At 39.9% G+C, this 25,352-nt stretch overlaps 1 protein-coding gene and 1 long non-coding RNA gene across 5 annotated transcripts in view; one reads left to right on the top strand and one right to left on the bottom strand.

Moving 5' to 3' along the window:
- The window catches only part of LOC310908484, a 311,975-nt gene extending 303,834 nt beyond the window's left edge, over window positions 1-8,141 (top strand). The window contains exon 2 of the long non-coding RNA XR_014589862.1: window positions 8,060-8,141. This is a non-coding gene — a long non-coding RNA (uncharacterized lncRNA). The remainder of the gene's footprint in view (window positions 1-8,059) is intronic.
- Window positions 1-25,352, bottom strand: part of POLR3B (RNA polymerase III subunit B) — an 81,251-nt gene that overhangs the window by 44,492 nt on the left and 11,407 nt on the right. For 3 of the 4 annotated variants that reach the window (XM_083859557.1, XM_083859559.1, XM_083859560.1), the window contains 6 exons: window positions 12,766-12,888; window positions 11,142-11,258; window positions 10,536-10,670; window positions 5,198-5,359; window positions 1,752-1,952; window positions 545-707 (listed from right to left, as the gene is read on the bottom strand). In XM_083859557.1, coding sequence (XP_083715683.1) covers window positions 545-707; window positions 1,752-1,952; window positions 5,198-5,359; window positions 10,536-10,670; window positions 11,142-11,258; window positions 12,766-12,888 — 901 coding nt within the window. The remainder of the gene's footprint in view (window positions 1-544; window positions 708-1,751; window positions 1,953-5,197; window positions 5,360-10,535; window positions 10,671-11,141; window positions 11,259-12,765; window positions 12,889-25,352) is intronic. The other variant, XM_083859558.1, reaches the window with a different exon arrangement.

The raw sequence follows: 25,352 nt of genomic DNA, 5'->3' as shown, positions 1-25,352 counted from the left end.
ATACTTTGCAAATAACACTCTGATGTTTCCTTTCTGTTTTTAAAAGCACTTTAAAATGCTTGTGTATATATATATGAAAACATATAAAGATTACACAAAACTAAATATTTCCTGTAAAGGAAGATCAGAATTTGTAAATTTATTACAGTATTACGAATTGAAGTTATTTTCTTTTTAAAGGACTTTATGAATGTCACCTCCTTTAGCCAACATCTGAAAAAACAAACAGACCTCTAGTTGAATGTATGTATTTTTGTGCCTATTTATGCAAGTGGGCTTAAAACAGAGCTGAAATTTGAGAAAGCTTTAATTTCCCACCTATACACATCTGCAGAGTTCTGAAGATACAATTTCATGCAAGTAAGTGTCATCATCTGGCCCATCTACTTTGCCCAACCCTATCAAAATATTTACAGAGGAAATTATTCGCACGTGGAAAGCAGCATCTGCTGTTGACTGTGCTCCAAGAATTACTGGAGGGTTTCTGAAGGCTAACTCTCCATCAGCAACAAATCAGAATCAGGACTGCTGAAAAGTAACATACCATTAAGAAAAACCAGGAACACATTTGAGTATGAAAGTTCTTCACCACAGAGCAAGTTGACATCTTCCACTCCAAGATTACTGGCTAATTTAATAATTGGGCCATCTTCCATATCTGTAGTAATATGAGTCATGAGGGCAAGGTTTTTAACCAAACCACAGGCCTAGGAAAAAAACAAAACCAAAATCCACTATTTTTATCCCTTCTCTTTCTATGTGTTAGTACCATAGTTGCATTTTCCTCCCCAAACTGTACTTATGACTGACAAAAACAAAGAGATGACAAACTACTAAGTGAAAGAAATTAAACAAATTAATTACCGTGAATTTTTGAGGAAAAAAAAAGGCAGAATTTTCTCTATTACCCACGTAATGTTTTAGCATTTACAAGCTAATAAAAAAATAGGCACTGAAATAGACTTTATGTTAACCAACCATGTATAACCCCGTATTTTTCTCCTCAGCTACTCAGCAACATAACGGAAATACAAAATCAGTCCATTTATCAATTTTCCATGTATCCTGTATGTTCTAACATTTTTAAATGAAAAAGTATCTTATACAGTGTAACTTTATTTCAGGTGCTTAATGAGACTAGCTCATACTGACTTATTCAGAAAGTTCAGAGTTCCTCCCCTCAGAGTATCTTCTATTCAGGAAAAAAAGAAAAAAAGGAGAAAGAAAATGAAAGCAATACAAAACAATAGACTGTCAGAATCAATTCTTTGACTGATATATGTACAAAGATGGTTTTCTTCCTCAAGCTAATGGCTAAAGAAATACTGGTACATGTTTCCAGAAACATTGCAAGTTGATGCTGCAACTTCAAAACAGAATGTTTATTACAGAACAAAGGGAGAGTGGGTTTAGGACTTCTCTCTTTCTGCTCTCATCAAAAGATAACAATTTAGTTCCACTGCAAAAATGGGACCTGTTCATGCCATTCTCATATAGCCAAATGATTTTAGAACCGTTTCCAGACAATCTATGCAGGAGAAAAAAAGGTAATACAGTAAGGAGGACCAGGATGCAAACAGCTAGAATGTAAGAAGTCACACAAGTTGTGTTATCAGGTTGTAGATAATTTATCTCTCCAGAAACCTCCTCATCAGAATTATTCCTCTGATGGAGGACCACCTGCTTCAAATTAAACAGTGTCTCCATTCCTCAGGACAAGACATACAGAAAACAAAATAGAAATGCCTCACCTCTCCTTCAGGAGTGTCAGAAGGGCAGAGCATCCCCCACTGAGATGGCTGCAGCGACCGAGGCCCACTCACTTTCCTTGTCTTTTCAAACTGAGAAGAGATCCTGGTCATCATTCCCAGAGCAGATATGTAAGACAAGCGGGACAAGACTTGTGTCACACCTTGGCGGTCCATCTTGAATCGCTTTAGAGACCAATTTCCCTGTAGAATAAAATTAATGTTTCAAAAGAATTTGTGCGGTTTGTTCCTGTCTTGATTTTGTCCAGTGTCCAGACAGGATGGTATCTGAGGAGCTTTGCAAAACAAATGTAGCCCATTTATAAAAATCAAGTTCCTAACTACCTATCTGCCTATAAAATCCTAGTTATAGCATAACTGTATTAAGTATTAAAGAGAAGTTGAAACAAAAGAACTGCTCTTTCAGATGAGAGGATACTTCTGCTATTACATATTCAATCACACAAATATTCTTTTTAATCTGTCTCTCACAGGTAAATCAATACTCAAATTAGCTAAATTAAATTATTTTGGTTTTGCTTTATAGATTTTTTTTTTAGCATTTAAAAAAGAAAAAAAGGTTTTTGGAGTGATAGAACCCTTCCACAACACATCCCACAAGCTTTCGACTTTTGCCTTTTCCATGATTTATTACTTTTGTAGGAAACACAGACATTTATGCTGGACAAATCTGACATCAAAGCCCTCTGTACTTTCTTGAAGCCTTTTGTTTTTGGAATCCAGAGGAAAAAGACACACTGATGTGTCTTCCCAGAGAAGAGTCGGGGGGAGGGTGGCAGGGGGGAGTAGGTCTACCCAACCTCTATTTGGATTACACCAAATATGAAATGCAAGATCCATGCACTCTCAGAGGTTTTGTGTTTCTGGATTGGCACAGGCACTCTCAGTTGTGGTTTTAATTAGGAGAACAGAGGAGCTCAGAGTATGTTCTAGGACACAAACATGTTCCCATGCCAAGCAGATTTAATAATCTCTATTGTGATCTTGAAATTTGGTGCTACAATTTTTGCCTTTGTGACATTTACTCCATATCCAGTTCTCTGCACCTGAGTCAGTTTATACAGCAAGCGTCTGTCTGAAATATTATTTACTCCAGGCACCATGTTACTGATCAGTCCAAAGGTAACATTTTCCCAAAGGACTGCCTTCTTCTAATTCTTGAACTCTCTTTGGCAAACTCAGCTCATCAATAGTAACAAATAATTTGAAGCTTCCTTGCTGTACTACACTAAAACCCTTTTAGAGGGTGATTTGCTTGGCTTTATTATTTACACTTTTAACAGCACAATCCCATTCAGTGATCAACAGGAAGAAAACCCCACCCATACTAATGATTTTGTTACTTGCTTTCACTAGAGACTATCAAATAGTCTCAAATTTGTAATAGGAAGTGGGAAGACATCATGCCCAATTACAAGACAGTCAAAAGAAACCTGTTCATTTGTTCAGCATCTTTGGGAAGGGTTCACCCACTGACCATTTCATTCTTTAAAGATTGGAGTTATGAGAGTGTAAATGGAAGAATACAATAAATCAGTAGTTTTTCTCCACACTAGAAAGTACTGCATCTGTAGCTAAATAAGTATGGTTTCTTCTTTGCTGCCCAGAAGAGCCTAAAATCAAAAAGACTGAGAAAAAGTGGAGGTAAAAATGCTGCCAGAAGAAGCCATACAGAATATTCTTTGTGCTTTGGAAGGGACAGACCAGATTCTTCAAAAGTTGTCCACAAAAAAGAAAACCAAAAAGGGCCAGGGCAGTTGTGAGACCACCCTCATTGAGAACATCCTATTGAGAACTCTTATGAATGGGAAGTTGCCGCCTCAGTGGCATCAGGTGATTCTTCAGATGCTGGAATGTCCATCAGGCTTGTGGCACTTGCCTGCCCTACTTTCTCTTCTGGGGTTTTCCAGGGTAAGGAGAGGACCTGTAGCAAATATTACTGAGCACCACTGTATGGTTGATGCAGTAGGGCTGTGAATTCTTTTGCATGCTACTGGTGTAATTATGAATCTGCTGAGTTATTTAATGCTCTTTGAGACTATCATTGAAGCATTCTGGTGAGATTGGAGACTGTCATTTCCAAGAATGATTTTTATGGTATTTGCTTAATCTCTTGAATGGTGTGCACTGGGCATTGTTCCTGAGAAATTATTTTTCAATGCTTAAGAGCAGATGGGGTTTAACTGCTTATGTGGCAGTAAAAAAAGTCCAAAGATAGAGGAAGAATGAAGACTTCACTGAATATGCTCTGAATATTTGCAGATTTATCTCTGTCAGTCCAAATGGAAAAACTGGCACAAGCTAGAAGAAAGCACCACCATTTAGAGAAACAAACTGGTCAATTGTTTTGGTTACGTGCACTGTAGAGATATAACTACATTTGGGGCACTCATAAAATTAAACAGTGATAAGCTTTAACACTGGGATTTGTAAATTACAGACTGCTAGTGGTTTTGGACAGAATATGTGGAATTAATTTGTTTACAAGAACCAAAGAAAAACCTCTGTTTCATGCTATGCAGAAAAGCCCTCTCAAGAGCATCAAAGATTAAAAATTAAGTTCCACAACTTTTACCAGCTCCTAAAATACTTAAGTCTAATCTAATTTCTTGTTAAAATCATGCATTTCAAAGTCTTTTACAAGCTACTATCTGGATTTCAGGAGCAATCTCACTAATTGCTCTTGCAGATGTCTGAGGTGAAAGACAAAGTTAGTAGCTATTCTTGTTCTTGTCCACTGGCATGAATGAAAGTGTCTGTTCCAGCAGAAGATAGAAACAGGCTAAAATCCAACCAAGACAAATATTTAAAGGGTAATTATCAGGGCTTTTTTTAGTATTACACCATGCAGCACATTTCTCTGTTAAATAGTTTAGCAGAGAACTACTAACGTCTATGCTGCAAATTTGTTCATTCCAGCAACTTCAATATAAAAGGGCACTGCCCTCAAAGTGCTCAGAATTGAGGTTGAGGGGATTTAACTCCTGTTCATGATGTTTTCCTGCTGTTTTTCAAAAATCTTTTGTACAATGATGTAACCTGATCCCAGCTAAATCCAGATAATAAAAAACCACATAGTCAAGTAGAAACTAGAAGACAGTCAGTTGGATAAATACAACCATGACCACTATTTTAAATTTTCCCGTTTCTACCATTCCTTCTCAAAAACTAAAACATCAGTTTGAAACAAATGATGCTTGATGATTATTGATTCTTCAGTGAATTCCAAATGCCCTGCCTGTGATAGAGTTTTGCAATTTTAATCTATAAAAAATATGAAATAGATCTGCTTTTCAAGATCTGGTTTTCAAGATTTTCAAGATTTTCTGGTTAAAACCAGAAGATTCATCAAAGCTAAATGAACCCATTTCCACCATTCACTATGGTAGAAAAGCTTTGCATCCCAGAATGAGAACAGAAATACCCACAGTAGAGATGGCATTGACCATGCCATTGGTGATCTGGTCCTGCCGCATGTGTTTCACGACATCAAACTGAGCTGCGCGCTGCTTGGGGATGACCTGGTCAGCAATCTTTTTCAGCTCAGAGTTAAATTTTTTGAACAGATCTTCAAACAGAAGAGAAAGAAGCTGGAAATACAAAACAGTTAAGGGGAAAATTATACTTCTTCAAGTCCAGGAAATGTGGAAAGAGAGGAGAGACACACGTTTAATATTTCTACCTTTCTACTTGCCAGTTAAAATATAACTTTCCTGTTTCACAAATGATAATTTTATCACAAGTTTTTTGCCTTGTTACAGTATTAGAAAACTTATAATAGAAATAAAGTAGAATGGTCTAAGTTTACACACTTATCCCCTTTTGCTGTGCTTTAATCCTTTCTTCACAGTATTTTAGCGCAGCCATATCTCTCTATGCTATCCAACTATTTTCCCTAATCTGCTACATTACAATCCAGCTGATTTACTTCTTCCTCCCTAAAGTTACAAACTCTTTTAAAGATTTAATACCCTAAATGTACAACCCTGAATTACACACAAGATTTGGAGGCAAGACTGGTTTTTACTCTAATACATATCTCAGGTTTCTTAGGCAGCTTCCTTACTCATACACACTTTTATCCTGCTACTTTCTGCCAATCAAAATCTGTGGAAAACTAATTACACCCACAGAAAGTTCACCTGGTTCACCTGGTTCACCTGTCACTGTTTTCTAGAACTGATACTATCTGAAAGGTACAATACTCTTCACATCTGTCCCTTAAAAAATACAAACCAACAACCCAAAAAGTCTACAGTTTATGCAATAAAGCTACATAACTCAGCTGAATAGGAAAAAAACTCCAGTCAACCCAAAATGAACTCAGCAACAGAACCATTCAAAAGTGTTGCATTTTAAGACAACTATTTCCTGTATATTAATAGTATTATAATATTGGTAAATATAGTAATTATAATAGTATTATAATATAGTAATTATATTAATAGTAATTATAATAATAATTACTAAAATAGCCGTAAAAAAGAAAGGCTACCAAAGTTGTGATCTGACTTTTTTGCTCTCCACTCTGCTTTGTTTCTGCAGTTTACTCAGCCTCTCTTTGCAATAGCAATAGATTTCCAAAACACTTAAATCTGCACCTCATGATAGATTTTAAGTGTTCACAACAATTTGCAAGCAAGCAGTGTAAACTCTAAAGCCTGACACTCCTGTCCTGGGACTTGAGTCTACAACAGCTCCAAGTGTCAGAAGAACCAAAAAAGTCCGTGTTATCAGTGTCAGAAATGGTAGCTCCCAGTGTACAAAGCACCCAGTGTAGAACAAGCTATGTGTTCATCCATCACAAGCTAAGACATTCTGGAGTAATTTATACCATACAATTTTTATATATGCAGAATTAAACTGTATTTTATCTGCCTCTGTAAGACATAACTCCCACTTTTCCTTACCTTCTGGAAACAAGAAAGTAAACCACACTCATTCCTGTCCCTAGGATGGGCCACTAGCTTTCATTTCCTTTCCTCTACCTACATGCTCCAGCTGGGCTGACCAAAGCATTTGGCAAATGACACTGTTAAGTTGGTGACAACACACACTGTATGCTAGCCCTTGACAAAAGAGGAATCCTACTGCCAATATGGACAGACAGGTTTTTTAGACCTGACCCTGGAATGAGAGGAAGGTGCTGTAGACCCTTTTTCCCTTCCTGATGTTTGTAATGCCATTAACAGATACAAAACTACACCCTCTAACCACTGTCACAAGAAATCCAGTCACCTGCAAGTCACCTGCAAGTCACTGGCAAATCACCCATGACATCACAGTTAGTTGAAATTAGATTTGCACCAGAAATAAAAGCATCTTTTATGAAGCATTGTATTAGGAAGGAGAACCCACTGGATTCCCTAAAAATAAGATTATGAAGGAAGAATTTCAAAAGCAAGGAAAAAATAAAGAGGAGGAAATGTGTCATTTTAAGATGGCTGATAGTCCTGTTAGGTAAGAACTAAACTCTTTTGAAATTAACTACAGTAAACATTTGATCTCAACAGGTTTGAGCAGGACTGAAACATTTAACACTTTAAAAATCACTCAGAACACGTTTTCATATTTGATTTCTTGCTCAAAAAACTGCAAAAATTTCATAATTCCATATGCCATGGGGGTTATAAAGCCCCACCATCCTTCCTCTTCTCTAACTAATAAAGTCAGTTACACCCCAAGTACACCAACTTGTTACTATCTACCAGCCTGGAAAGCCTCATACTTTGCTAATTTCACTCACGGACTCTAAGAGCTCTGACTATCTGGCAAAGAAGAATCTCACAATAACCACATTATTTAGGTCAAGAGCAAGAGATTAAAGAAAAAGGATGGAATGCCACTGATAATATTCAGTAGTTAGTCCAGGGCCTCTCAGCCTTCTTCAGAGAAGAGCAATAAGGAGCAAATTATATTTAAGGATAAAAAATACTGACAGCTCATCAACTGATTTTCATTGAAAATCCTAAGAAAAATTAATAAAGAAGTTAAGCTGCTGAAATACAATTTCAGCAATTAGCTTAATGTCAGAGAATTCTAATTAGGCGCCTTGAGATTGCTATTTAGCATTTAAGCCTTTTGAGTGCCAAATTCTCCCTTTCACACAAACTGGTTGCAACATTAAAGACATTAGGCAGCCTTAATTATATTATCAGAACAGCTGGGATTAGGCAATCTCTGAAGTCAAGGCGGTATTCTTTTGTCACAGGGTAGAAATCCCTTGCTTTCCAGGGTGCCGGATTTTGGTGCTGTTCCATATCTCACTCATACAAAGCAAGTTGCATTAGGAAAAAAAAAAAAAAAAAAAAAAAAAAAAAAAAAAAAAAAAAAAAAAAAAAAAAAAAAAAAAAAAAAAAAGAGGACAAAGAACAGAGTAATGCTTAGCAATTAATGAACACATTAAGGGAAGAGAAATGGTAGGTGAAAAGATTAAGCCTGAAATCGGTAGGTTTTGCTAACACCTCAGCTGGCACCTGGCCTACCGAGCCTCTAGTGGCAGACCGACTAAGAAAAAGCTCTGTAAACCAGCTTGGCTAGTGGATGCAACTCTGTTATCTAAAGCTAAAGCACATTTCCTACTCTCTTGTCCCATGGGGTGTGAAATTAGCAGCTATTGTTTTCACACATTTTTATAAATACAATGCCATTTATGTCTTTACACTGTTTAGACTGCTATGTTTTTCTCCTCACATGGGAATCTTTTTTTAAAATTTATTTATTCAGATTTTAAATCAACAGGATTTTTATTCCAGGAACATGCTGGCATTAAAAAAAAAGAAAGAAAAAAAAAAGAAAAAAAAAAAAAAACCACCCAAGAAAAAAACCAACCAAAACCAAACCAACAATGACCATTTTATTCACACAAACTTTAGCTAAACACAAACATCTAGAAACTGGCAAAACTCTACACTTTTTAGTCTGCAATCCAATGAAACTAGTATCTCACCAAAAAAATGGCAGAGGGGAATTCAACCATTCAGCTTGAAATGAGCATTTAAAATACCACAAGAGAGAAAGAACTACTCTTAATCAAGTGTTAAAACTCCTGTGTATACTTCTTCTTGATGTAGAAAAGAATATGCATTGGCTTTGCTGTGATGATCCTCTACATTTAAAACCTTTTCCCACATAATTTAAAACAATTTTGGTTGTTAACATCTGTGTGAGCAGAGGCCTTTTTATTGCAGCTTGTAGAAAAATTTTTCCCTGCTCTACTTTCTGCTTCTAGAAGTATTGGGAAAAAACAAACTACTCCTTCAATCCAGCTAAATAAGAACAATCTGATGACAAAGCAACAACTAATTTTACTGATTGCAATCATACTGAACTACAGCAATATTACAGCAGAAACCAAAGAAACCCATCACAGCTTAAAATACTTATCCCATCAGAATGTTTTACTAACGTCCATTTACTACTTCTTACACTTCAGTGACATATTCTGCCTCAGCACCAGGGTAAAAATTTGATGAACAGTAAAGATATTAAATTAAAGAAAGAATTTTCTTATCCTAACAATTTAAACAGTCTTTTTCATTGCATTTGTGCTTTGAATGTGTTCAAGAGTGCCATCTTAGCTTCTTCGGAAAACTAGGAAGCAAAGCATGTGTACTCCAGAATAACTGCACTGAGTGTATATGTGTTCACGTATGTGCACAGAGGGCAGGGCAGAAAGGAGACAACACGAGACAATATGCAAGCACACATTATAAAGTGTAATAAAATGAGAATGTCCACTGGATAGGAACAAAAAGGAATAAATATTGTTATGTGTGCGGAAACAAAAATCCCAACACAAACACTGTGGGCAGCAGAGATGCAGTTTCTGAAATCCAGTGCATTTTGTGTACTTGTCTGAATCTCTGAAGCATCATCAATAACCACCGGTGATATCAACTATTAAAACTCCAACTTACATTAGAACTGAGCACAGTGAAGAAGTCCAATCTTAATATAAACTGCTTAACCAAAAAGGCACACAGGGCAAGGAAAAATCCATGCCATATTAGGTAAACAGTTCCTTCACCTGACAGGCATATTCCTCCTTGCATGAGGAGAATGCAGTTTGGCCAACAGCTGTGAACTGCCACCCTCTCTGCAAAAGCATGGTGCCAGCCAGATACCTCAAACGGTTTCCTCTTTTACACCCGTTTGATACTGCTTCCGCCTCCAGTGACAAAATTCTGCAAGTAGAGAACTCCACAAGATCCACTCTCACTAGCTGCTCAAGTTAACTTTGAACCACTCATTCTGTTAATTGATGCTACTCTAGAGGCCAGAGAGGCAGCAGACAACAAATGAGAAATCTTATAGGCACCAAATTATGGGAGGCTTGAGTGGCTGTTGTGTGAACTGTTACACAAGCTGGGTTCGCCACAGTGGGACAGCCTGGACCTGACATGCAGGCACCTCCTTTGTCCCTATTTTTTCCCTCACCCAGCTGCTTAGAGGGGAACACTGGTGGATGGCTCTTTCTGCTGCCTTTTCAACACTAACAGTGTTATGCCACAACTAGAAGTGATGCTGTACTTGCACTGCTCTATCTTTTCATCTATGTATGTAGAGGCAATACAGAAGTGAGGATATAATGTATTAGTCTCAATCACAGAAGCAGATCTATGAGTCAACACAGAAAAGCCAATAAAAATAAAACGAGAGGGAAAACACTTCAATTGAGAAGACAGGGATACTCCTTATTCTACATCTTTTAATAGGAGACAGGAACAAAACTCTGAAACACTTGGCTCTGAAGTAAAAACTCACCTGCCCTGCCAGCTCCAAACGTTTATTTCCATAATAGTCTCTGTCATCTACTTTATTTTCTCCTTGAGCCAAAATTACTCTGCGTACCATCACTGCTGTGTATATGCACTTGGCACGAAAATTGAATTCCTTCACCTGTAAACAAAACAACAACATACCAATGTTTCAGGATCAGCTCCTTAGTTCTCATTCAGACAAACACATCCATTTAAATCATTGGTAATCTGGGCTGACTGAGCTACGAAAGGGATTTCAGTGCTTTATTTTCTTTAAAAATGCAAAAAATATACATTAGTTACTTTGAAACAAATAGCAAAGGAAAATAAATCAGAATAAATGTATAGGTCATGGATGAAAGTCCTGAATTAACACCTGATACTGCTTGGCTATGCAGAAAAAAGTGCATAGTTTGATTAGTTCAATGCTACAGCATTTCACAAAGATTTCTTTTGACTCAGTCCAAGTCTTCCCCTTTATTTTGAGGATGGTTTACTTTATCTCAGTGACAAAGCCATCAAAGACATTTTCCCCTGCCAACAAAGCTCGCACCATAAATAACCACACAAGCTTACCCCTGTTCAAAAAAAACCCCAGAATGTTACATACAAGCACATGGGTCAGAATGGTTGATGCCAGCAGCTCTCGGGCTTCTTCCATCTTTGTTTTCTTTGGGCCTCCCCACATCCTTTGCCTTCGTACTTTGTTTCCAATGTACTTCAATGCCTGTGAATGGGGAGAATTAACCTGGGCTAGTATCAGAACTGAAACCTATGTGTGTATTCCTCAACCAGTGCAACCTCACCAGCCATGGATCATACAAGCACCAAAAAACTCTGCAAAATAACAAAGATGTAAGTCACACTAAGAAAAAAATTCCTGAAAATTGACAAATTTGACTATGTATACAACATATTTATCAAAGTTTGATAACATTTGGAATGGAAAGTGGTGAAAATTCATGATTACTACAATACTAGAAGAAAGGATATGGCAGAGATATAGAAAAAAAAGATTCTATAAATTCCACAGATATCTAGTTTATTTAATTAGACTTTTCACCTTCAGTTCTTTTGTGTACTTGCAAAATCTCATTCAGATATTAAACCATGAGGTGGCACTCACTGCTTAATATCCCCAAAAGCTACTGTGTGGCATACACATCTCTCTCCTGTAGTGCCTTGCAGTGGATTCTTACTCTCCTACCAGTTGTCCATCAGTCTGTAGAATTTCTAGTTAGATGAGTCAAGAAGCTATTGAAGTCCACACAGGAAGTTCCTGCCTGGAAATGAAACCATGAAGCTACATAAAAGAATCACCCTCTCCACTAAATGACAGATTATCCTTTCCATCTGTTATCCTCTTCCACAAAGAGCTGTCTCTCTATTAACTTCATTTGACGTTTCTTGCACAGAAGAACTTCTGTGTTTCTGTTTTTCTAACTTCCTGGATACTTCACATTCCTCTGTGCTGCTGCAGCTCACCATCATACCCATCTGACTCTGAATTAGGAGCTCTTTAAGCTAACTGCAACCCTCAAAAGCCCCCCAAAGATGAAAATCAGAAAGATGTTCACTTTAAAACATTAAATATCACACATGGAATGATTTGACAAAGTTTACAATGAAATAGAAGAAATAAGATTAATCTCTAAAAGCTTCTTCTAGCAGATTAATAAATAGCCATTTGCTCCCAGAAAAATGGCTTATGCTCTGGCTAACTAAAACAAGTACATGAGCTAAGAGAATTCTGCTGAGTCTTTAGCAGGACAGAGGGTAGCTGCTACTGTAGGCTTCATACAGAAGACTAGAATAGGAGAACATCTACTCCATGAACATGTACATTTCATCTACATGATGAAATGGTCATAGCCACGTCAACAGGGCTTCTGCAAAATGGGGCATGCAATTTCTTTTTAAAAAAAGTCTTCAACAAAACACCCTCATTTTATGGACATTCCTACTTGTAATATACAGGGTTGTACCATTAAAAGACAACCTCATGCTTCTGAAAACAAAGCATTGCTTGACTTTGATTTTTTTCTTCTCCAGTTAGGTTATGAGAGCAAAGTCTCACTTTTGACAAGTCCTGACCCTTTAAAAAGCCTCAGCTTGATATAAACCCCTGAAAGAAACCTTAAAACACAAAGTCTACGTCCACTGCTGACACAGCAAAGTGGTCAATACCCACTGTCTTGATTTTTATGGTCTCTGGCCATGTGGTTTTTACACACCTGCATCTGTGTAAAAATCTGAGCTTTTTGGCATTCTTCCAGGCTAGGAGCAAATGCAGCCATCACATGTTCCTCTGTGCCAATCATCTGTACAATCTCCTGGTCACTCTCAACACCCATGGCCTATGAAAAGAAGAAAAGACAAAAATAACACAGGCTTTATATTAACTCACTGACATTTGCTTATGCTAATTTGGTATTGTTTGTCTGCATTACTACTAAGCAAGAGCTAGTTCTTCTCTAAGAAACTGTGCCATCTGGCACTGGCAGCACATATTCCAGCTATGGAAGAATGTTAAATGGAAATCTTGATAAGCAGCAGGAACACACACACTTTTTGGAGAACCGCTTTGGGTTTTTTTTCTTTTCTTCATGGACAGGAGTTAAATTCACTGGGGTTTTTTCTCAAGAAAAAAAAATACTGAGTAAAAACAAACCAAAGTGTTTAACAATGAAAACCAAGTCAGAATCTACAATAAAGGAAGGTGAAATTTCTTAAAGGAGTACTCACAGTCTCTTAACATAAGCCGTTTTGCAAACTCCGTTGACTGTAATGTAGCTCATCATATTTGAGGAATGTTTACAGTTTACCCCTTTGCAGCTCTCTGCATTTAGAAGATGACTTCACTACACAATTCCACTTGAAAGACATTCTATTATTTCATTGATCCATGGACACTTTGTTAGACTTTATACCACAGAAAAAGCTTAATACAAGAATTATATATATATATATAAAATAAAGAAAGAAAGCACTTAGCAGGTTTAGAAAAATCTCTCTATCAGTAAGTGTTTCAAGGTGGCAGTCAGCAGTGAAGGCTTTTGTGGATTCCAGATGGTGCTAAAGCTCCCGCCCTTCACACATTTGCCTGGAGCTCTGCCATACCAAGAAATGGAATAATCTCCCTAAACCTCTTCTGGCTGAGTTATAATATGTTTCTCAGAACTTGGTGAGGGAGTTACGTTTGCATTCACATTACTCTCCTAAGTGCCTGCCACAAAGACCATTGTAAATAATGGCCTATTGTAGACTCTAGTATTCTGGTTCTCATTAAAAACTGGCAACAGCCCAAAAAGTCACATTTTCCTCAAAATTGCAGAAATACCTTCCCTTCTTATTGCCTTCATGGAGTGTCACTTTGCTTAACACGTAGCTAACACCATTCCCTTGCAAAACTGTTGCTCTAATTGTGAAGTATTCAACTTCTTTTTTTTTCATTTATTTCTTTTTGAACAAAGAAGTGCGTGAAGTTCCTTTAAATTCTAACTCTGTCTTTTCACCTTGTGGTTTATTAGAAATTAAAAGTGCTGCAAAAGTATCACACACCCAGAACAGTGTGAGGACTCTCTTCTTTCAATGCAAAGCCCAGATCACAATTCCACCATCTCAGATAGACTTGAGTGCCAGCTCAAGATACAGTTACTTCACCAGGTAAGAGTTTCATCATAGTTTGATCCCATTAAGCAGTCATCCCTCTGATCTCAAGGCTCTTTTCAGAACCAGAAGTTGGCGATGTGATATTATTGTGGTTGAGTTCTCTGTTTTTCAAATATTATTACACTTCCTCACCCTTTTAAATAAGGTCACACAGTAGCTAAAAAACCTCAGGAGAGAAGTTAACAAAATTCTTCCTGACCTGAGAGCCAGACTCACAAAGTAAGTCTACAAAAGAATTAAAACTTTGCAACAGTAAGTTTCCACGTGTCTAAGATTTAATAGCTGACCAGCAAACTAGTTTAGGAACAACAACTAGATTCATACAATTATTGCACTTAGTCTAGAAGAACAAAATTTTTGTGCCATTCTAGGCATGTATACCACAAATACATTTATCTAAAGCACATCAGCTGCAAGCTGATATCGCCCTATTTCTGTCCATCAGGTTAATTCTAGGATGGCAACCAATCCTACGTGTCATATAAAATACTGGAGGGAACAAGTCAATCTGAATTTTTAATATGTTTTCTATCCATTAAAAACTGAAAGCCATAGTAAATTAAAGAATGTTGATGACTTCTTCTGCCTTGATGAATTTTTTGATCAAAAGTTTACAGCAAAAGGATGAGAGTAAGACAGATCTTTATGCCTATGTAGATTTTCTAGCTGGAGTTTGTAGCAGCAAAATCACCTAAGAATTGTCAATTTCTGAGTGGGAAAGGATCTGTCATCAAATAACATATGTTGTGTTGTTAAATATGTGCAAATTGAAGGAAATTAATTTATGAGTAACGACTAAAACTCAGGCAAATGACTGAAAAAGATGTGCTAACACAACAGCCCAAAAGTACACCTATTTATTCTCCTCTCTACTCTCAACAATCCTGAGCAGTGCTGCATACACAAATCCACCTACATGCAATACTGGAAGGACAAGCAGCAGGCTCATGCTGCTATCAGGCAGATTTGTAATTTTAACACTTTGGTTTTCAGTAAATTTGGCCCTGATGTTACCCTTCCCAGAAAAAACAACCAACCAACCAACTAAAAAAACAAACCAATACAAGAAAAGTACTCCAGAATTAGCCTGTAACATCATTAGAACAGTAAAAAAATATTCCTTGGTTGTTGCTTGTTTTACAGAAACGTGAAGGACACACAATATGGGCCCCACATTTAAAACATTCATGGTCCTAGGACAAAGCTGAGGGAAAGGGAATTAACATAAAAGCAAAACAGTAGACAAGATGTCTTGTTTCTTTTTGATTGGAGGGCAATGTCACAAAGGGATAATTTTATGGGGGAGGGAGGAAGAAGACATCGTAAAAGCATAATTTAACAGTGGCAATGAAAGGATGAGGAAGGAGACAGTAGCAGGCTGCTGAAGACCACAGCTGAAGGCTAGCAGTCAATGGGCATAAAACAGACAAGGCAAAGCAAGCATTCAGAATATTCAGATCATCCTGAGTTCAAGTGGGAGAAAGTGGTCCAAGTGGGGTGCAGGACTGGGGAGTTTCCCCTGGCCAAATGTGTGTGCATCCATCTTTATGTGTGCACACACATACAGATGAGAGCGTGAGCCCAGCTCTTCCTCTCCCAGCTCAAGTGTCTTAATGATGATGTCTAGGTGTTTCCATGGCTCTTCCCTAGAATGTAGTTCTGCAGTCCATCAGGCTAAATTACAGCACAGAGACAGGCAGATGACTGGATTAAAAAGATGTCAGGGAGGTTCAAAGTTGACATCACAGACAGAATTGGTCTGGAGCTTTCATAATTCAAAAGATACGAGCTATGAAACAACAGCCATGGGAACTCATAATCCTGCAGATCCAGTCAGATCACCATGCAGCTGCTCCTCTAGAGCTGCACCTCAACAGCTCCAAGGCTAAAGCAGGTCTGTAAAAATGAAATTCAACTTGCTGTTCAAATCTTTTGCCACAGGTCATAGAGCAGTTACTTACAGCTCCTACATAAACTAAAGATGCTTCATCTAGTGATTCAGGCCATAAAATTCAATTTTTAAGTCCCTGTAGGTTACTTATAATCCTCTTCCTTCCCTAATCAGTTTTGATGCAGCATGCAACCTTCACTCACTTCAGCTCCCAGGGCTCACTCAAACCTACCAAATCAAGATCACAAACTCAAAAAAAAAAATCACCTTTACCTTTGAGCAGCTCTAACTCCCTGCAGTGTAGGAAGCTTCCTGCAAAAGCAGCAGCACCATCGTACCTCTAACACGGATGATTTTCAGGATAGAAACACCCTTACATACCACACAAACATTCCATATCTCTTCCAATGCTCACTACTACCTGAAGCCCCCCAGGAAATGCATGTGTACCTCCTAGCCTGCCATATTCAAAAGAGCACTGGGCACAGGTCACACAGCCTTATGAGAACTGCACAACTGACACAGCTGAAACAAAGGTCTCTTGGGGTTGCAAGGCAGCTCAAGACACTCTAAATACCCCTGTGGTTCCATATGTATAATAACTAATGAAGAAGTTTTACAAAGTAAAAAGAAAGGAAATTAGCTGTGTTTGTTTCCCATTACAAGGCAGTTAACAGCCATTTAAAAACTGCAGCAAACATTTACTTTAGGGACAAAATTGTCTGCTTTATGTCACTACTTCAAAAAGTAAAGTTGCATTTCCATATATAGGGACTGCACAAATGCTTCTGTCACTCATAATAAGAATGGTTAGTGTTCTAGGTTGCAGTGTAGGATGTACACAAAGTATTTATTTTATCACCATTTTCATGAACTGTTGAAACCAGGTGGGCTAGTGTTTTCCCAAGCCCCCTGCCTTTTCTGCTAATGGCCTTTGGGGTGTCTTCTGCTAATGGCCCATTAACGCCTGGCCCATGACTCACAGGTAACTCCCTGCAGGAGTTATCTCTGTTTAATGGGCCATCAAAGACCCACTTCACACTTCTCATGCTATTGTGAGATGCTCTGCCCAGGGGGAGGAGCCAAGCATTCTCACCTAGATATAAGCTGGTATGTGGGACAGTGCAAGAGCACTTATCCACTGGATTCCCAGAGGAGCAGGGCTACCAGACCTTTCTACAGAATCACTGCTTCAGGGAGAGCACTTCACCTGGACTGCTTCCACCATCCTGCTCAGGTTGTATTCTGACTCTGTCAGTAATCCTTTGTGTTACTGCATTTATTTTATTTTATTTTTACCTTTTTACCTTTCTTCTTATTAAATTATATCTCTGACTTGGAGCCTCTAATTCATTTTGCTTTCAAACCACATTTTTTTGGTGCCCAACGTGGGGCCTTAGGCACTGAGAAAAGTCAGAACTACAGTTTTGTATTTAAGAAGACACCTGTTTGCTATGATGCTCAACATGCTTACATGTGTCTTATACCTATCTCTCTATATTTTTCCACACATGGGGCACTATCTGCCGGTCTTAATGCTCCTGCGTAGACCAGGGTATGGTACTAAAATTGCCTTATTGGTCTATTACGTCCATTGCTTGATAAACTCCGAGGCAATGAACAGCATTCAGAATATATACCCAGTTTTAGATTCGTGTCCTGGTCTAGAATGCTACATCTGGAGCCTCAACAATCTCACTCAGCCCCTGTGGGGAGGAGTAAAGAATGATTTTTTCCAGCTTTTTAGGCATCACACAGCAGTTTTTGAAAACATTGAGTACCCTCTGGATGCCAAGGACAGTATTATGTTATTGTTAATCCTGCTTTGTCTTCTCTGCACAGCCCTTAGTCTTTTCTGCACCATGCTTAGAATCAAAACACTACCTGGTGTGATACAGCGTGTTCCTGAGGAAGAGGGAAAGAGAAGCAAAGCAACAGCATCAGTGTCTACACAGACTGTCACAGAAGAGAAAAAAACCAAAAGCAAGGCAACAGTGTCCTCATCTACACAGACCATCGCAGAGGAGAAAGAAGCCAAAAGTGAATCAACAGTGTCCGTGTCTACACAAACAGTCACAGAGAAAAAAAGAACCAAAGGCAAAGCAACAGTGTCCTCATCTACACAGACCATCACAGAGGAGAAAGAAGCCAAAAGTGAGGCAACAGTGTCCACATCTATGCAGACTGTCACAGAGGAGAAAGGAACCAAAGGTGCCGTCAGCATCTCCACACAAACCGTCACTGAACCGGAACAACCTAAACCAGTAGCAGTTGCCACCACTCAAAAAAAAAGTCAAAGAGCAAATCAGTCCATGTAGTGACTGACAAGGATGCAACAGAACCTTCGCAGTCAGCAAAGGAGACAAAGATAGAAATTATTACTCGCTCTCTATCCCTAGGTGAGCTGCGTGACCTGCGAAGGGAATTCACCCGCCAGACCAACGAGTCCATCCTGACCTGGCTGCTCCGCATCTGGAACGCTGCAGCCAATGACACCATTCTAGACAGAATTGAGACCAGGCAACTAAGATCACTGTCCCAGAATGTAGTCATTGACCAGGGGATTGGGAAAACCCAAGAACCTCTCAGCCTCTGGCAGCGACTGCTAACAAGTGTGAAAAACAGATACCTTTGTAAAGAAGACCTCCAAGTACACCAGGGCAAATGAAGCACAATAGAACAAGGTATCCAATGCCTGAAAGAATTAGCTGTGCTAGAGATCATTTTTTCAAAAAACAAGAGATTTCCTAAAAACCCAGATGATGTCCAGTGCACATCACAGATGTGGCTGAGACTTGCACGGCTTGAACCAGAGACGCACTCACGTTACCTGGCAACACTGCAATAGAAGGAAAGTAAAGACAAGGTGGGTGTCTTGGCTAATAAATTAAGAATTTATGAGGACACTGTCACTGCCCCAGTCCGTATCCATGTCTCGTCTGTGGAAACACAACTAGCTGAGCAAGTCCAAAGCTTAATTGAAGAAGGCCATCAAAAACTGAAAAAAAAACTTAAAAAAGAAATTTATCACATTTCACCAAAACCAACAAAAATCTCTACCATTAAGAGCAGGCATCCCCCAACCAGAAAAAGAAAATACACACCAGGAAGTAACCTCTGGTCTTTTCTTCAAGAACATAGAGAAGACATAAAGAAGTAGGATGGAAAACCCACCTCCTCCTTAGCAGCCCGGGTACGTGAACTAAAAAGAAAAACACCTACCACAAGAAGCTCATCTAAAATCAAGGTTACCCCAGTCTCTCAGAACTCCAGACGGTACCGGAATGATGATATGACTGATCCTCTTGAAGGGACTTCAGAAACATACGTACAGGAAGAAAACAATATATGCCATGACCAAGACTAGGGGGGCCCTGCCTCTAGCCAAGAAGAAGAAAGAGATAATCAGATCTACTAGACTGTATGGATCCGACGACCTGGCACATCTGACCCACAAAAATATACAGTGTTGTTTGACACTGGGGCCCAATGTACCATAATGCCATCAAGGTATGTAGGAACAAAATCCATCTCTATTTCTAGAGTGACAAGAGAGTCCCAAGAACTGACTGTATTAGAGGCTGAAGTGAGTTTAACTAGGAACGAGTGGCAAAAACACCCCATCGCGACTGGCCCAGAGGCCCCATGCATTCTTGGCATAGACTATCTCAAGAACGAATATTTCAAAAACCCGAAGGGATATCACTGAGCTTTTGAAATAGCCGCAGTTGAAAAAAAAAACATCAGACAGTTGAATACTTTGCCTGGTCTCTCAGATGACCCCTCTGCTGTGGGACTGCTCAGAGTCAAAGAACAACAAGTACCAACTGCCACAACAACAGTACACCACCGCCAATACTGCACTGACAAAGACTCTGTAATTCCCATACATAAAATGATTCGTAAACTAGAAAGCCAAGAGGTAGTCAGTAAAACTCATTCACCTTTCAACAGCCCAATATAACCTGGTAAGTCCAGTAGAGAATAAAGACTGACAGTAGATTACCGTGCTCTGAATAAAGTCACGCCACCACTGAGTGCTGCCGTACCAGACATGTTAAAGCTTCAGTACGAACTAGAGTCCAAAGCAGCAAAGTAGTATGCAACCATTGACATTGCCAATGCCTTCTTCTCCATTCCTTTGGCAGCACAGTGCAGGCCCCAGTTTGCTTTCACCTAAAGAGGCGTGCAGTACACCTGGAACCGACTGCCCCAGGAGTAGAAACACAGCCCCACCATCTGCCATGGGCTGATCCAGGCTGCACTGGAGAAAAGTGAGGCTCCGGAACATCTGCAGTACATCGATGACATCATCGTATGAGGGAACACCCCAGGAGAGGTCTTCAAGAAAAGAGAGATTATCCAAATTCTGTTGAAAGCTGGTTTTGCCATTAAACTAAGTAAAGTTAAGAAACCAGCTCAAGAAATCCAGTTCCTGTGAGCCAAGTGGCAAGATGGACGTCGCCAAATCCCCAGAGAGATAATAAACAAGATCACTGCCATGTCCCCACCTACCAACAAGAAGGAAACACAAGCTTTCCTAGGTGCCATAGGCTTCTGGAGGCTGCACATTCCTGAGTACAGTCAGATTGTGAGCCCTCTCTATCTGGTTACCCGCAAGAAGAACAATTCGCACTGGGGCCCTGAACAGCAACAAGCCTTTGTTCAGATCAAACAAGAGATTGCTCACACAGTAGCCCTTCGCCCAGTCAGGACAGGACCAGATGTGAAGAATGTGCTTTACTCTGCAGCCGGGAACAACAGTCTGTCCTGGAGCCTGTGGCAGAAGGTGCCTGGGGAGACTCGAGGCCGACCGTTAGGATTCTGGAGCCAAAGTTACAGAAGCTCTGAAGCCAACTACACTACCACAGAGAAAGAGATCTTGGCCGCCTATGAAGGAGTTCAAGCTGCCTCAGAAGTGATTAGTACTGAAACACAGCTGCTTCTGGCACCCCGATTACCAGTGCTGGGGTGGATGTTTAAAGGAAAGGTTCCCTCCACGCATCACGCCACTGAGACCACATGGAGCAAATGGATTGCTCTCATCACACAGCGCACCCGTATTGGAAACCCAAATCGCCCTGGGATTCTGGAAGTTATCACAAACTGGCCGGAAAGTGAGAATTTTGAATTATCGTCTGAAGAAGAAGAAAACCAAGTAACGGGTGCCGAAGAAGCCCCACCATATAATGAGCTGCAAGAGACTGAAAGACGATATGCTCTCTTCACTGATGGCTCCTGCCGAATTGTAGGCGCTAACCAGAAATAGAAAGCTGCAGTTTGGAGCCCCACACGACAAGTTGCACAGGCTACCAAAAGACAAAGTGGGTCGAGTCAGGTTGCAGAGCTTAAAGCTGTCCAGCTGGCTTTGGATATTGCTGAACAAGAAAAATGGCCGAGGCTATATCTCTACACTGACTCATGGATGGTAGCTAATGCTCTGTGGGGATGGCTAAATCGCTAGAAAAAGGCCAACTGGCAGCGCAGAAGAAAACCCATCTGGGCCGCTGACATTTGGCAGGACATCGCTGCCCGAGTAGAGAGACTAACCGTGAAGGTTCGACACGGGGACGTGCACGTACCCAAGAGCCGGGCTAATGAGGAGCATCACAACAACAAACAGGTAGACAAAGCTGCCAAGGTGAAAGTATCACAGGTAGATCTGGACTGGCAGCACAAGAGAGAACTATTCTTAGCTCGTTGGGCCCATTATGCCTCTGGTCATCAAGGAAGAGATGCGACATACCGATAGGCCCGTGACCGAGAGGTGGACCTTACTATGGATAGCATCTCCCAAGTCATCCACAACTGTGAGACCTACGCTGCAATCAAACAAGCCAAGCGAGTGAAGCCTCTGTGGTATGGTGGACGATGGCTGAAGCATAGGTATAGGGAAGCCTGGCAAATTGACTACATCACCCTTCCCCAAACCCGCCAAGGAAAGCGCTACGTGCTGACCATGGTGGAAGCCACCATTGGATGGCTAAAAACCTACCCTGTGCCTCATACCACTGCCCAGAACACCATCCCGGGCCTGGAAAAACAAGTCCTGTGGAGACACAGCACCCCTGAGAGAACTGAGTCGAACAATGAGACTCATTTCAAAAACAGCCTTATAAACACCTGGGCCAGAGAACATGGTATTGAATAGATATATCACACTCCTTATCATGCACCAGCTGCCAGAAAAGTTGAACAGTGCAATGGACTACTAAAGACTACCCTGAAAACACTTGGCTGGGGGACCTTCAAGAATTGAGAAATGAACTTAGCCAAAACTACCTGGATGGTCAACACCCGAGAGTCTATTAACCAAGGTGGTCCTGCCCAGTCTGAACCCTTGCGCACAGTGGACAGAGATAAAGTCCCTGCAGTACATATGAAAAGCATTTTAAAGAAGACTGTTTGAATTAATCCCGCCTCAGGAAAAGGCAGACCCATCCATGAGATTATCTTTGCTCAAGGACCTGGTCACACTTGGTAGGTAATGCAGAAAAATAGGGAAACCCATTGTGTACCACAGGGAGACTTAATTTTAAGCAAAAACAGTGTGTAACATTTTATTCTCTATGTGTATGCATATCTTTGTAAGAACGTATTGATTTAGATATGATGTAGATGGTAATAGAATAAGGGGTGGATTATGTCCTAGGTTGCAGTGTAGGATGTACACAAAGTATTTATTCTATCACCATCTTCATGAACTGTTGAAACCAGGTGGGCTAGTGTTTTCCCAAGCCCCCTGCCTCTTCTGCTAATGGCCTTTGGGGGTGTCTTCTGCTAATGACCTTTGGGGTGTCTTCTGCTAATGGCCCATTAACGCCTGGCCCATGACTCACAGGTAACTCCCTGCAGGAGTTATCTCTGTTTAATGGGCCATCAAAGACCCACTTCACACTTCTCATGCTATTGTGAGATGCTCTGCCCAGGGGGAGGAGCCAAGCATTCTCACCTAGATATAAGCTGGTATGTGGGACAGTGCAAGAGCACTTATCCACTGGATTCCCAGAGGAGCAGGGCTACCAGACCTTTCTACAGAATCACTGCTTCAGGAAGAGCACCTCACCGAGACTGCTTCCACCATCCTGCTCAGGTTGTATTCTGACTCTGTCAGTAATCCTTTGTTTTATTGCATTTATTTTATTTTATTTTTACCTTTTTACCTTTCTTCTTATTAAATTATATCTCTGACTTAGAGCCTCTCATTTATTTTGCTTTCAAACCACAACAGTTAGGGAAAACTGTTTAAGCTAGCACAGCTACAAAGATCTAACTCCCCCACGTCTGAAGAGCAGATACCCCATGTCTGCCCTAGAACAATGCCAGGCATGTGCCTTTGGCAGTCTGTCAAATTTCAGTTAGTTGTGGTCAGTGTGCTGAATTTCACAAAACCACAACTTACATGTGTTTGGCACAACTGGCTGTAAAATGTCTGAGCCTCCCAAAGATCCCTACAGGTCTGGATGGCAGAAAACACAAAGCAACAAGACAAGGTCATTCTGGCTTGCAGAAGGATGATGATGAAGGAGGAGGATGAATTGAATGCAGATGCCTCCTTTAGGGGGACCCCACACAATCCAGTCCCTATCAGTCCAGATCATGGGACCTTTAGATCAACTCTATTTCCACAGCTCCCCACAGCCCAGGTGCCTGAGCTTCATTCCTCACCAAAAGCAAGGATGCAGAACACTTGTGTTCAGGTCTTCCCCTAGCATGGAACTCTGTCCATGGCTTTGTACCTGAAACACAAGGGTGACCTTAGATTTTAGTGTAGGGAGCCCTAGGAATTTCAAGTCTCAGCTCTGTAAGTTGGTTGTGTTTGTAATGTTCTCTACTTCACAGACCTTGCTTTTGACAAAGATGTCTAGAGGATATTTTAGTACACCTCCACCTTACAGATGCAGTAGCTTTAAATACACATTAGACTATAGATCTGTAATACTTGCTTTCCCTTCTATAAGATGCTGCAATGATTTTCTGCACCTAATCTATATCTTAAGTCACATTACAGAACATCAGGTCAATTAAAGCTGTTGGGACAAAAAAGACAATCCATAATTGCTCGCTGTCTCTCAGATAGTCCCTGACAAACTGCTCCCTCTAGCTGGCCAATGCACTGAACGGCAGCCCTCTACCAGTTACTATTTGTTTTCTTAGTCAAAACACAGAGGTCTGTGGAACTTGTGGAACTTGTCCAGGTTGTAGCCTGTGTGCTGGTCTGGGAAAAAAAAGCAGAGCAATAATTTTTTTCCATTGCTTTCTTGCTCTAGTTTTAATTAAAAATTATACAGCTGTTTCAGTGCAAGTTAAGGATTCAAAGGTAGTAAAAACTTTAGACCTTAGATTGTCTATACAGTTTAATTTTGTCCCTTGCAGATGTGGATCTCTACAGCACAAGAAGCAAAACACCTGCTAGTAACAAAGAAGACATATGCTTCATGCCCAAGGCTTCCTTGGGTGTTGGCAGAAAGGAATTATTCTCCTTGCTTTTCCAACAAATCTCTCGTGTATAATACTGCCCTGTGAGAGAGCTGAAGTTAGATAGACATCAGTAAGTTTGAGATTGTCCATGCTGAGGGTTATTGCGTTTGTAATCTTGCTCCTGGCAGTTAAATATAACAAAGCAATAGCACATTACAGCAATGCCCAAGAATGGAAAATCAGAGACTGGTGACTGCTTTATTCCCAGTGGGAGGCTCAACACAAGTAGACAGAAGATCCCTGAATTTCATGTCATTAAGGGAAATGGCCACTCATGAGAACTGCTGGAATGGAACATTCAGAATAGTTAAAGTGGGTGTAGCTAACTTGCTAGTGTATTAAATCAATATAAATCACTGAAAAGCACTACAGCCAAGAACTTCTAACAACTGCAACCCCTTATTCAATTAATAAATGAAAAATTAAGGAATATTATCTAAAATACAAACGATACTTATGAAGAGGGGGATAATTACAGCAAGCATTGTCAGAAGGTAATGAAATAGTTAGAACGATTTTGCTCAGAAAAACAAGCCAACAACCACCTCCTCAAACAACAACCCAGAGCAGTTATTCTATGTGAGCAGATGTTTATCTGTACCAGCACAGGGTGACAAAATATATAATAAAAGTCTATAAGGTAAGCTGGAATTCAGCAGTTTGATACTGGAGCAAATGGATTAAGAGCCACATTAACATTTTCCTGCACCACAAGAGTTGTGAACTTAGTTCTGGCACTTTTATGTGTATTTATGTCCATAAATACTTTCTTAAACT

The sequence above is a fragment of the Zosterops lateralis genome (genome assembly GCF_965231275.1).
Source record: "Zosterops lateralis genome assembly, chromosome: 4".
NCBI lineage: Eukaryota > Metazoa > Chordata > Aves > Passeriformes > Zosteropidae > Zosterops > Zosterops lateralis.
This window is presented reverse-complemented; position numbering and strand designations above follow the sequence as displayed.